Source organism: Pristis pectinata, chromosome 3 (genome assembly GCF_009764475.1).
Source record: "Pristis pectinata isolate sPriPec2 chromosome 3, sPriPec2.1.pri, whole genome shotgun sequence".
NCBI lineage: Eukaryota > Metazoa > Chordata > Chondrichthyes > Rhinopristiformes > Pristidae > Pristis > Pristis pectinata.
In genome coordinates this window covers 114,909,811-114,922,207 of record NC_067407.1, presented here as the reverse complement: position 1 = coordinate 114,922,207, position 12,397 = coordinate 114,909,811, and the positions used below count along the sequence as shown (strand labels likewise).

Below are 12,397 nucleotides of genomic sequence, written 5' to 3'. Positions count from 1 at the left end.
CCGAACACCCTCCCACCCCCCTTCTCCTCCCCGAACACCCCCCTTCTCCCAAACCCCCCCACCCCACTTCTCCCCTTCCCACCCCCTTCTCCCCCCCACCCCCCTTCTCCCCCCCCACCCCCCTTCTCCCCCTTCTCCCCCCTTCTCTCCCCCCCTTCCCCCCCTTCTCCCCCTTCCCCCCCCCTTCCCCCCTCCCCCTTCCCCCCTCCCCCTCCCCCCCTCCCCCTCCCCCTTCCCCCCCCTCCCCCTTCCCCCCCCTCCCCCTTCCCCCCCCTCCCCCTCCCCCCTCCCCCCCTCCCTCCCCTCCCTCCCCTCCCCCCCTCCCTCCCCTCCCCCTCCCCCCCTCCCCTCCCCCCCCTCCCCTCCCTCCCCTCCCCCCCTCCCCTCCCTCCCCCCCTCCCCTCCCCCTCCCCCCCTCCCCCTCCCCCCCTCCCCCCCTCCCCCTCCCCTCCCCCCCTCCCCCCCCTCCCCCCCCTCTCCCCCTCCCCCCTCCCCCCCTCCCCTCCCCCCCTCCCCTCCCCCCCTCCCTCCCCCCCTCCCTCCCCCTCCCCCCCTCCCTCCCCCCTCCCTCCCCCCCTCCCTCCCCCCCTCCCTCCCCCTCCCCCCTCCCTCCCCCCCTCCCCCCCCTCCCCCCTCCCTCCCCCCCTCCCCCCCCCCTCCCCCCCTCCCCCCCTTCCCCTTCCCCCCCTCCTCCCCTTCCCCCCCCTCCCCCCCTCCTCCCCTTCCCCCCCCTCCCCCCTCCCTCCCCTTCCCCCCCCTCCCCCCTCCCCCCCCTTCCCCCCCCTCCCCCCTCCCCCCTCCCCCCCCCTTCCCCCCCCTCCTCCCCTTCCCCCCCTCCTCCCCTTCCCCCCCCTCCTCCCCCCCTCCCCCCTCCTCCCCCCCTCCCCCCTCCTCCCCCCTCCCCCCTCCTCCCCCCCTCCCCCCTCCCTCCCCCCTCCCTCCCCTCCCCCCTCCCTCCCCCTCCCCCCCTCCCTGAACTCTTTCCCCCCCCCCCCCTCCCCCCCCTCCCCCCCCTCTCCCCCCCTCCCCGAACTCTTTCCCCCCCCCCCTCCCCCACGCCAAGTTCTTCATCAGGTGCAAAGAGCTCACAGGTTATCGTAGTTATGTGACTTTGTATGTGGTTGGCACATTACAATGTTGTTAGAGAGCAAGGCAAATTGACATTAAGAAGGTCACAAGTGACAATGTTTGCCGGTAGAAGTTTATGAGATTATGAGGGCTGTAGATAGGGTGGACAGCTGGGGTTGTAATGTCTGATGCTAGAGGGTATTTAAGGTGAGAGGGGGTAAGTTCAAAGGAGATGTGTGGGGCAAGTTTTTTTTATTGCAGAGAGTGGTGGGTGCCTGGAATGCACTACCAGGGGTGGTAGTGGAGGTAAATATGTAGAGGTGTTTAAAAGGCTTTTAGGCACATGAATTTGTAGAAAATGGAGGGATGTGGACATTGTGTAGGCAGAAGGGATTAGTTTAGATAGGCATTTAATTACTAGTTTAACCAGTTTGGCACAACCTCGTGGGCTGAAGGGTCTGTTCCTGTGCTGTACTGTTCTAGATAAGATCTTTATTAGTCACATGTACATGGAAACACACAGTGAAATGCATTTTTGTGTAGTATTCTGGGGGGCAGCCCGCAAGTGTCGCCACACTTCCAGCGCCAACATAGCATGCCCACAACTTCCTAACCTGTACGTCCTTGGAATGTGGGAGGAAACCGGAGCAAAGAATTACACAACTTTCAACTCATTGGCCAATGAAGTAGTCCATGCATGCAACAAGGTCAAGCAGCAGTCAGTTTTAGGGTGAACAAATGACAAGGAACATAAACACCACAGAAGTACTAAGCAATGACCATCTCCAACAAGAGAGTTTAACTGCCTACTGTTGACATTCAATGGGGTTGACATTCAAAGCCATCAGTATCTAAGGCGTGAGTGGGTCATCACTGACCAGAAACTTAACTGAATCCAGAAGCTTAACTGAACCTGTCACATAAATACTGTGATCAATCAACTAAATACTGTAACCAAGGTTAGATTCCAGGTATCCTATGAGGAGAGACTCGTCTCTGGATGCCCCATTATCTTTCAACGGCTACAAGGGACAAATCAAGGATGTGATAGAATACTCTCCACTTGCTTGGATGAGTGTAGTTCCAACAACACTGGAAGCTTGACACTACCCAGGACAAACCAGCTTATTTGTTTGACACTCCATCAACCATCCTAAATGTTCAGTCTCACCACTACTAGTGAACTTTTGTTGCAGTGTGTCCCATTACAACATGCACTACAGCTCTAGGCTGCTCCCAACAACTCCTCCCAAACCCACAGCATACTAACAAAAAGGACGAAGTCAAGTAGGAAACACCGTCAGCTGCAGGTTCCCCTTCAAGTCTTGATTTGGAATTATATCACCATTCTTTCCTTGATGCTGGGTCTAACTCTTGGAACACCGTGTAAGTGAATTGTGGGTGTAAATAAGAACATCAGAAGATAGAAGCAGGAGTAGGCCACTTGACTTCTCAAGCTTGCCTGTCATTCAATATGATCATGGCTAATCTCCCCCAGCCTCGTCTCTTCTGTGCCAGTTCCCCATAGCACTCAATTGCATGATCTTCCAAAAATGTATTTATTTCCTCTTCAAGTACCCTCGTCTAGCTACTACAGCCAACTAGGATAAAGAATTCCTGATATTCACCATCCTCTGTGAGAAGTTGTTCTTATCCATCTTTGTTTTAACTGACTGCTCCCTAATCTTGTAACCATGTTCCTGGTTCGAAATTCTCCCACTAGTGGATAGAAATATTTTGACATTACCCTATTGTGCCCCCTAAGGATCTTGTATGTTACAATGAGATCAGCCCTCATTCTTTTACACTCCAAATAATATAATTTTTTTTTAGTTACTCATGATCAGACAATCCTCTCATCCCAAGAATTAGCCTAATGAATAATGTATGCAATGCTAGTATATCCTTTCTTAAATAAGGGACCAAGATTCTGTATGGTATCCAGGTGTGGTCTTGGCAGTACCCTGTAGTTCACTTGGTCCATCTCTGACACCCCCTTTCTTGATCTCTCTGACTCCATCTTGGGAGACAGATTATCCATTGACACCTTCTACAAACCCACTGATTCCTGCAGTTAACTTAACTACTCTTCCCATCCTGTCGCTTGCAAGGACACAATTCCTTTTTCTCAGTTCCTCCATCTCCGCCACATCTGTTCTCATGATGAGGCTTTCCACTCCAGGACATCCAAGATGTACTCCCTTTTCAGAAAATGGGGTTTCCCTCCACTGCTATCAATGCAGCCCTCACCCACATCTCTTCTATTTCCCGTACATCTGCCCTCACCCCATTCTGCCCTACCCTACCCCCAATGTAACACGGATAGAATTCCCTTAGTCCTCACCTACCACCACACAAGCCTACGCATCCAATATATCATTCTTCACAACTTCTGCCTTCTCCAATGGGATCCCACTACCAGGCACATCTTCCCCTCCCCTCTTTCTGCAGGGATTGCTCTCTCCGTGACTCCCTTGTCCACTCATCCCCCCCCCCCCCCACCGATCCCCCTCCAGGCACTTATCTCTGCCCCTCACCACCATTCAGGGCCCTAAACAGTCCTTCCAGGTGAGGCAGTCCTTCACATATGAATCCATTGGTGTCATCTATTGCATCTGGTGCAGCATCTATATGGTGAGACCCGATGCAGATTGGAGGAATCACTTAGTCGAGCACCTTCGCTCCTTCCGCCGTACCAGTCAGGATCTCCTGGTGGCCAGCCATTTTAGTTCCACTTCTCATTCCCATACCGACATGTCTATCCACAGCTTCCTCTACTGCCAAGTTGAGGCTAGATGCAGATTAGAGGAACAACACCTCATATTCCACCTTGGTAGTCTCCAACCTAACAGTATGACCATCAATTTCTCTAACTTGTGGTAACCACTCCCCTGTCCTTTTTTTTCTCCCCTTATCTTATTAGCCCCCATCACCCCATCTCTTTCCCCTCCCACATCCTTTTGATCTGCCCATCACCCACACATTCCTCCCCACAGTTCCCCTCCTCACCTCCTTCCCTTTATTCCATGGTCCACTGTCCTCTCCTATCAGATTCCATATCTTCTACAGTCCTTTGTCACTTTCACCAATCACCTCCCAGCTTCTTACATGATTCCCACTCACCCCACCCCCCCACTTATCATCTTACCATGCCCCTCACCTGGATCCACTTATCATCCTCCAGCTCTTGCTCCACCCCTCACCACCACCCCCCCCCCCCCCCCCCCCCCCCCACCTTTTTATACTGGATACCTTCCCTGTTTCTAGCCCTGATGAACTGTTCATTTCCCTCCTTGGATGCTGTCTGACCCACTGACTTCCCCCAGATTTTTGGATGAAACATTGTGATTCTGATTCTTGTGTTATAGACTGTTGAATTTTAATGGTTAAAAAAAAGTCGAGGATAGGCTTGCTATGTGGGAGTACAACAAATGGTTCAATTCATTTGCTAAAATGATCCCATCTAAAGTTTTGAATTTCAATTTAGAAATGTCAAAGTTGAGTTTATTCTCTTGTGCACAAGTACATATACAGTATGCACTGGTGCAATGAAAAACTTGCAGCAGCATCACAGACACATAGCATTATGGAAGCAACACAAGAAAAGCAAATTAAACATAAATTAAACAGTTTTTACAAGAAAGAACACAATTAGAACAATAAAGAACAATATGTAAGAAGACTTGATACATTATGGTTTAGTAAAGTTATGGCTGATTTTTTTCCAGCTAGTTGGGGTATGTAGAACGTGGGGTGATGATCTTGAATAGGAAATAAAATGAGCAGAAGTATGGTAGGAGAAAAAAAAATCCATCAGGTGGAGATGCTGGAAAAGGCTATGCTTGTTTATCCTCTTCTGAATTTTTCTGGGTGGAGGGCGGAGAGAGAGGTAGAGTTTTCTTGGCTCTGCCACCTTAGAGAATAAGTTCGAAATCAGATCCTGAAGTTTTCTTTGTATCATTGAGTTGAAATTTCATTCAAATTAATGGGAACATGAACTTAAAGATTATTTGCCCTCCTATCCCAACAAGTGCTATGTCCGTGATGTGTTTTTATTACCCATAAGGCAAAAGAGATTTTATCTGTAAATTAAGCAGTACATCCATGCTGATTTTTTTTCTTCTGTTTAATCTCACATACAGGGTCTGAAGCCTCTGGTTTCATCAGAATCTCCTACTATGATATTTGCCATGCCTACAAAAGTAGTATCGGAATCAGGGGAAGGAGTCCAGTTTCTGGGACAAAATAAAGTCCCTGATTTCCAGAGACTTTTTCAGGTATAACACTCATGTTTGAATTCGCTTCTGCTGTCTTTATTTGTAATCTTAATGCACCTTTTAAGGGATTCAAAGTATTTTGTAAATGAGAAAGTAGTGATCTTGGATATGGACTAAATTTTGCAATGGAAGCACACTAGTGCAATGAATATTGCACATTTGTGAAATTAAAGCTACAGTTGTGTTGCTGGAGAATTAATTACGTGTCACTCTGGAAAAAATGTCCTCTTATTGTAAGAATCCTTATGTAATGGATGTGGTCAAATACTTTTCCACTTAAAATTAAGATGTAACAGACTGCAATCACTGCATTCTTAAATCTTCGAATTTGGGCCAGGTCATTTGACCTGCTCTTGTACTGTGTCTAATTTACCTTACAATAAGGCTGCATTGCATTTTCTAGTCCTTGAATCTCAGTCAGTAATTTAGTTTCTTTTCATTACTCACCACAGACTAGGCCCAAATGCATTTTACAGTTTACTTGTGCTGTAAAACATCTTTCATCATTGATTCTAGTATGTCTTGACTGCTCCTTCTCTGATATATATCTCTATAGTTTACACAAAATGGAGACCAGAACAGTTCATTGTAGTCTGTGTGGCCTAAGAAAGGATTTGCATAAGTTCGATATCTTCTCTCTTCAATTCTATCTTTCTAGAAATAAATGTCAATCTTTTTATGGCATTGATGTGCAACATTTCTTTTACTGACTTTTGTGTTGAATCACAGTACAGTACAATACAACAGAAAGCCATTTGGGTCATGGTGTCTGCTTGTGCTCTTTTGGGGAATAATTAAGTTGACACACCCCTTATACCTTTCCCTATATCCATTGAATTTTTCTTTCAAGTATTATGCCAATTACCCTTGAAGTGTACTGTTACATCTGTATCCACCACCCTATCAGGCAACACCTTTCAAAACCCAACCACTTGATGAGTTTTAAAAAAAGTTTCTTGGTTCTTTGGCAAATTAAATCTATTGCCTTTGATTCTCTTCACCTCTGAACCTGTTCTCTTCGTTATCTTAACTATGATTTTTAAACTGTAATGGTACTCCAAAGACTTCTCTCCTCCTCGTATGTGGCTGGTTTAAACTTCTACCAAAATGGACTACCTTGCATTGTTCATTTGCCAGTTCTTCCCGAATTTCGAATCTATTTCGAGACTGATTTTGCAGGCAGTGAAATTGGAAGACTACAGCTGAGGACACTGGTGCTGCCTCCTGCACTTGTGCAGAACTTGCCAATTTCATCATCTTCACTATCAACTTCTACCCTGCCCTTAAATTCACTGGGACCATCTCGGACTCTTCTTCCTTTTCTGAATCACGCAGTCTCCATCTCAGGAGACAGACTTGCCACTGACACCTATAAAACCACTGAATCCCATAGCTACCTCAACTATACCTCCTCCTACCCTGCCTCCTGTAAGGACGCCATCCTCTTTTCTCAACTTCTTCATTTCCACTGCATCTGTTCTCGAGATAAGGCCTTTTGCTCTGGAGCTTCTGAAATGTCCTCCATCTTCCAGAAGAGTGGCTTCCCCTCAAGCATAATTAATTATGGCACCCTCACATGCATTTCCTCTGTCATATCTGCTCTGAACCCCCCCCCCCCCCCCCCCCCAGGCAGAACAACAATAGAGCTCCCTTGGTCTTTGCCTTTCAGTTCATCAGCCTCCTCATCCAAAACATCATCCTCTGCCATTTCTGCCAGCTCTAACACAATCCCACCACCAGTCGCATCTTCCCATCTCCCTCGCCCTTTCTGCTTTCTGCAGGAAACAGTCTCTTCAGGACTCCCTGGTCTGCTCATCCCTCTCTGTCCCTTGGAACATTCCCCCACAACTGAAGGAGATGTAAAACCTGTCCCTTCATTTCACCCCTCACCACTATCCATGGATGTAAACAAACCTTCAGGGTGAGGCAGATGTTCACCTGCATCTTTCAACCCATTCTACTGCATTCAGTGCTCACAATGTGGCCTCCTCTCCATTATTGAAATCAAGCTTGGACTAGGCAACCATTTTGCGAAGCATCTGTGCTCTGACTGCAATGGTGTCCTGTTGCGTGTTGTTTTAACTCTTTCCCACTCCCATGCCGACATCTTGGTTAGTTTACAACACAATGTTATGAAATCTTCCAGTTTCAGGTAACCCACACGTTTGGTGCTCATCTGTCCGCCTACTTTTCTTCTCCCTTTGTTCAGCTCTCCCAACACTCCCCCACATGGTTCCATCTGTACATCATTCCCTCCCCATCTGTATCCACCTATCACCTACCATCCTCTATCCCACCCACTTTGTACAGCTATATACTGGAAATCTTTCCTGTTACACCTCAGACCTGATATAGGGCCTCAACCCAAAATTTCGACTTGCCTCCACAGATGCTGCTTCCCCGCTGAGTTCTGAGGGTTTGACAAAACTGAATTGACTTGCATCAAGGTGGTTTATACAAAGTAACGTGTAGATCATCATAAGTTGAAAACAGTTTGAGGTACATCAATCAAGTAAATGGATTAGTTATACAGCAAAGCGAAGCATTTATATGTTCACAATCAAACTGTCTTAAATATCTTTTGCATTATATACAGTATTACTGAGGCAGTAGGAGATGTGATTGACAATCTTTACTAGACTCCTAATTAGGTACATCAGTCATACCCAGAAACTCAATTCATCTATCTCTAGATCTTTTTTTTTACTGATCAGACTGTCTAAAGTGCTTACTTAAAAATAATTTCAGAATTCTCCCCTAATATTTAAATACAATGCATTATTCTCTGGTGTCAACATGTACAAGTTGATGGCATTGTCAGTGATATATTGAATGCATCATTTTGGACACATAGCTTTGAAGGGAGGGGAAATGCATATTGTACATGAATATGATTATTTTACTAATTTATGTGCATTTGGGGGTTTCTGTTAACTTAAAACTATTATCATCTTTACTCTGCAGAAGTCAGATGGCATGCCTGTACATCTGAAGCGAGGTGTTCCCGATCGACTATTATACAGGACTACAATGGCATTGACATTTGGAGGGACTATTTACTGCTTGGTAGCACTGTTTCTGGCAGCTCAGCCCAAAAAGCAGCATTGAACAGACTCTGTTAATGTGACTGGTACTTCCAAAATCCTCAACGCAAGGACTAGCATACAACCCTTTGCACAGTTATAATTCATTTGCTGCTTTCAAGGTTTTCTTTCCTGGTGCACCACTTTGTCTAATACTTATGCAGTTCATTTCAGTTAATTTTGTTTTTGATTATTGTTGAGGATTCCAAAGCCCAGAATCCTGCCTAATCATGATGAAAATAAAAATAATGATCAGGTTAGTTAGAAATGTATCTATTGAATCATGGAAAGTGATCAAGAAGATATATATTTGAATGTGAGCAGATGAAGAGAATGTGATCCCACTTTGATGCCATGATGCCACTTGTGGTGGAATATGAATGAGTGTCTTTTTACTTTCCTAAAAGACAAAAGGACTGCTGTGTCTGTCATGTCCAAGAGGAATGCTGATGTTCATCATCATTATAATGAGATCTTGTGTAAATCTTCATGCATTCTCAATCATGTGCACAGGCAGTTGTGGAATCTGTGTTTAAAACCAAAGTAATGTTCATCTAGAAACTTGTGACATCTCAATAAATTCAAATGACCACTGGTAACAAGTTTACATTTACCTAAAAGACAACATTGTCAACTTTGTACTTTTTTTTTCTCTTGTTTCTGGAGACCTGCTCTCCATCAGTTTTTCCATCAATCTGCTGAAATTCATTCATGCCACCTTCACCTCCAGCTTTTCACCAATACTCTCTTCACTGCAATGGCTTACTCCTCATCCCTTACTGAATGCCATATGTTTATTACCCCTTCATCACCATTATTTACTTGATTCCCAATCAATCAAGCTCCAACAATTTTTTTGATCAGTTTCATGAACAATATAGCAGTAAAATTTGTGGCAAAATATATTTTCCTGCAAATTCTGTGCTTGGCCTGGCTGGTGTGCCAACTGTACACCTTTAGTATTTGTGTTTTTTGTATACACTTTTTTTGTGTAGACAATGCAATAGAGATGTGATTTATTACTTTTCAGGTAATAATTTGGCTTGTGTCTGAATGGAGGAAAAATACAGCATTATAGAAAATGCCCTTATCTAAAAAATAATTTCTGGTAATTATGAAAAGAATCTGTTTTAAATGCTCATTTGATAGTAGAACTTGTAGTAAAGTGACTGTCACTGATCTTTATCCTAATAGCAGCAATTCAAGGTGACTAAGACATTGACTGGAACTTAATTTATTGGTTCTGTATAAGATCATTATGGAATTGGATTTTACTATAAATAATAATATTCATGTCCAATAGAATGGACTATCAGTATAACAGGTGATCTTGAATTGAGGTGTACACAAATTCACGTTATTGTGTCTGAATTTTCTGTGGCATTGTGACCTTCATCTGTGTCTATTGATGCAGTAGTTTATTTCAATCATGAAGATGAAAATAGGTGGCATACTTCTGTTTTATATTCGTAGTGATTATCAGGTTTTATACTTTCAATTTAGACCTTCAGCTTTTATTTGTAGACTTCGATTACTTGCTATGGAAAAAGCAAATATTGTGAAGGAAAATTGCACAGTAGATTGGTAAGTATTGGAAAAATCTTAACTTAATATTTTACTTAATTTTTCCATCCAAATATTTCTCTTTCAGCATCATTTTCAGATTATATTGCACATTAATGCATACTCACTTGCACAAATGGGCATTTTGTGATGCTACTTTCTATAAGCAAACTCCCTCGTACATGCCTTTTTAAGGTTGTGATACATACCCAAAACATTTCACAAAGGAAAAGAGGGAGAGGGACTTCCTGGGCAGTGGCTCATTTGGCACAGATGATTTGTTTCCACTCTGGCCACATCAAAACCTGCAAACCCAATGTGGGAACACCAGACTCTTCCACGGGCAGGGTAACAGGTGGCTGATGGGGCAGATGGGTGGGTAGATTGTCTGGTGCACTCCTTCTGCCCCTTGTGTAAGACTTCTTTGTGCCCTTGATGCATGGCCTTGAAGTTCTCAATACCATCCCGAATGATGCTATTCCATTGAGCGATCATGGGCCGGAGATTCCTTGGAGTTACATGAATGTTACACTTCTTCAACCAAGCTTTGAACACAACCTCAAATCTTTATCTCTGTCTACCCTGAGAGAGTTTGGAATAGAGTGCCTGTTTAGGGAGTCTGGTGTTGGGCATGCAATTGCTGTGGCCAAGCCAACGTAGCTGAGCGAGAGTAACTAGGGCCTCAGTGCCGGAGGTGTTGGCCTGGCAGAGGATGCTGATGTTAGTTGGCTTAGCTTCCACATTGGGTGGCGGCTAGTGGCATACTTAAAGAAATAGGTTTTCGGGGAGATAAAAAGGTGATTCCAGACTATAGGATCATGAAGGCTGAATACTGTGTCACCAATTGAAATCATGTAGGAAATCTTTATGAACAATGGGATCTGGAGGAGGAAAAGGTGAGGAAAAACAGGGCCGTAAGAGATTTTGGAGAAAAGGTATACTGATGCCATTTTGTAACAATGAGAAATTTGAAATCAGTCCTCTGGAAATGGGGAATCCAGTAAATAATGGTGATGAGGGAGTAATAAATGAATGGCATTCAATAAGGGATGAGGAATAAACCATGCAGTGAAGAGAGTTGGCAAAAGGCAGGTGTTGAAGCTGGCATAATGAATTTAAGCAGTTGTGGGCTGATTTTAAGTTTAAGACTGGCTATTTTGCAGGGATGAAAATGAACACTTTTAGTGTTGAATACAATCCTAAAATAATAACATTCAGATTTCCTAAGCATAGTGTTTTCTGTTTCGTGCTTTAAATATTTAAAACTAAAAGGGGTAAAAAGAAGCAAGAAGTATTTTTGATATTTTAGGAATCATCACATGCTTGTAATCTATTTATGTATCAGACTTCAAATTGTAGCTCTTGATTTCATCTTCCTTTCTGTCACCTTGGTGCCATCTTTGATTTTAAGCCAAGAATGGCCTCCTTAACCCCATCTTTTACACTTATTTAAAAAAAATTGTTTGTGTCAGCATGCTTCCTTTCACCTCAAATGTTCTTTCACTACCCCTTGTTGGACTCCACCTCTGTGAAATACTTTGAACTGGTACACTGTTGTTGAATAATTGTCAGTGACCTTTTAACACAACACCACTGGTCTCAGATTCAGGCAAGAACAAATTAAGTTATGGTTTCCTTGACTGAAGCCTGATTGATTCATGCTTCAAAAACAAATCAGAGAGGCAGCAATGGAAGAGTGATCTGTTGAATCGCTGGAAGGGTGAGGATGATATGACTTGCACACTAATGCAGACTTGCAGCTTAAACATTGGACAAAAGTACTTTGCTCCAAATCAATCATTTTTACATTTCATATGATTGCTACCACATATGTTTTTATAAATTGAAATGGGACTTCAAAACAGCTGTAACAGTGGTCCAATAAGAAAATGGTATACATGTCGAAACTTTTGGCAAAAAGTTTCAGCACGATCCCTCATACTGTTCAGCTCAACCATTATTTTACTTGATATGAAAAATACAGTTAAGATCTAGAATTGAACTTCAAGACGGAGAATGAAAGTAATTTGGGTAAATATTTGTCTAATAGTGAACACCATTTCACATCCTTTATTTCTAAGAGAAGTACATGTATTAAAAAAACAACTGAATATTTTTATTCTCTGATCTGACCATTGGCACAGCCCTAGTTCTGGTGGGAAAGATTGAATCACAATGTGAATTTCTCCTCCTAAGTATTGATTTTGGGTTCACCACATAATGTTACAAACAGGCAGAAGGGAGCACATAGAAATTATGGCAGAGGTGATTGCATTTAATTGAAGCTACCAGGAGTAAATTTGGAAGAGACATAAGAAACTTCCTGCCAGATCTTTTCTGTGCTTCCATTTGGGCAATGCATTGTGTGTGTGTGTGTGTATTTATATAATAAAATAAATAAATAGA

At 43.9% G+C, this 12,397-nt stretch overlaps 1 protein-coding gene across 1 annotated transcript in view; it reads left to right on the top strand.

Moving 5' to 3' along the window:
* The window catches only part of LOC127568374 (cytochrome c oxidase subunit 7A-related protein, mitochondrial), a 13,015-nt gene extending 618 nt beyond the window's left edge, over nt 1-12,397 (top strand). The window contains exons 2-3 of the mRNA XM_052012038.1: nt 5,211-5,345; nt 8,310-12,397. Coding sequence (XP_051867998.1) covers nt 5,211-5,345; nt 8,310-8,453 — 279 coding nt within the window. The 3' untranslated portion in view covers nt 8,454-12,397. The remainder of the gene's footprint in view (nt 1-5,210; nt 5,346-8,309) is intronic.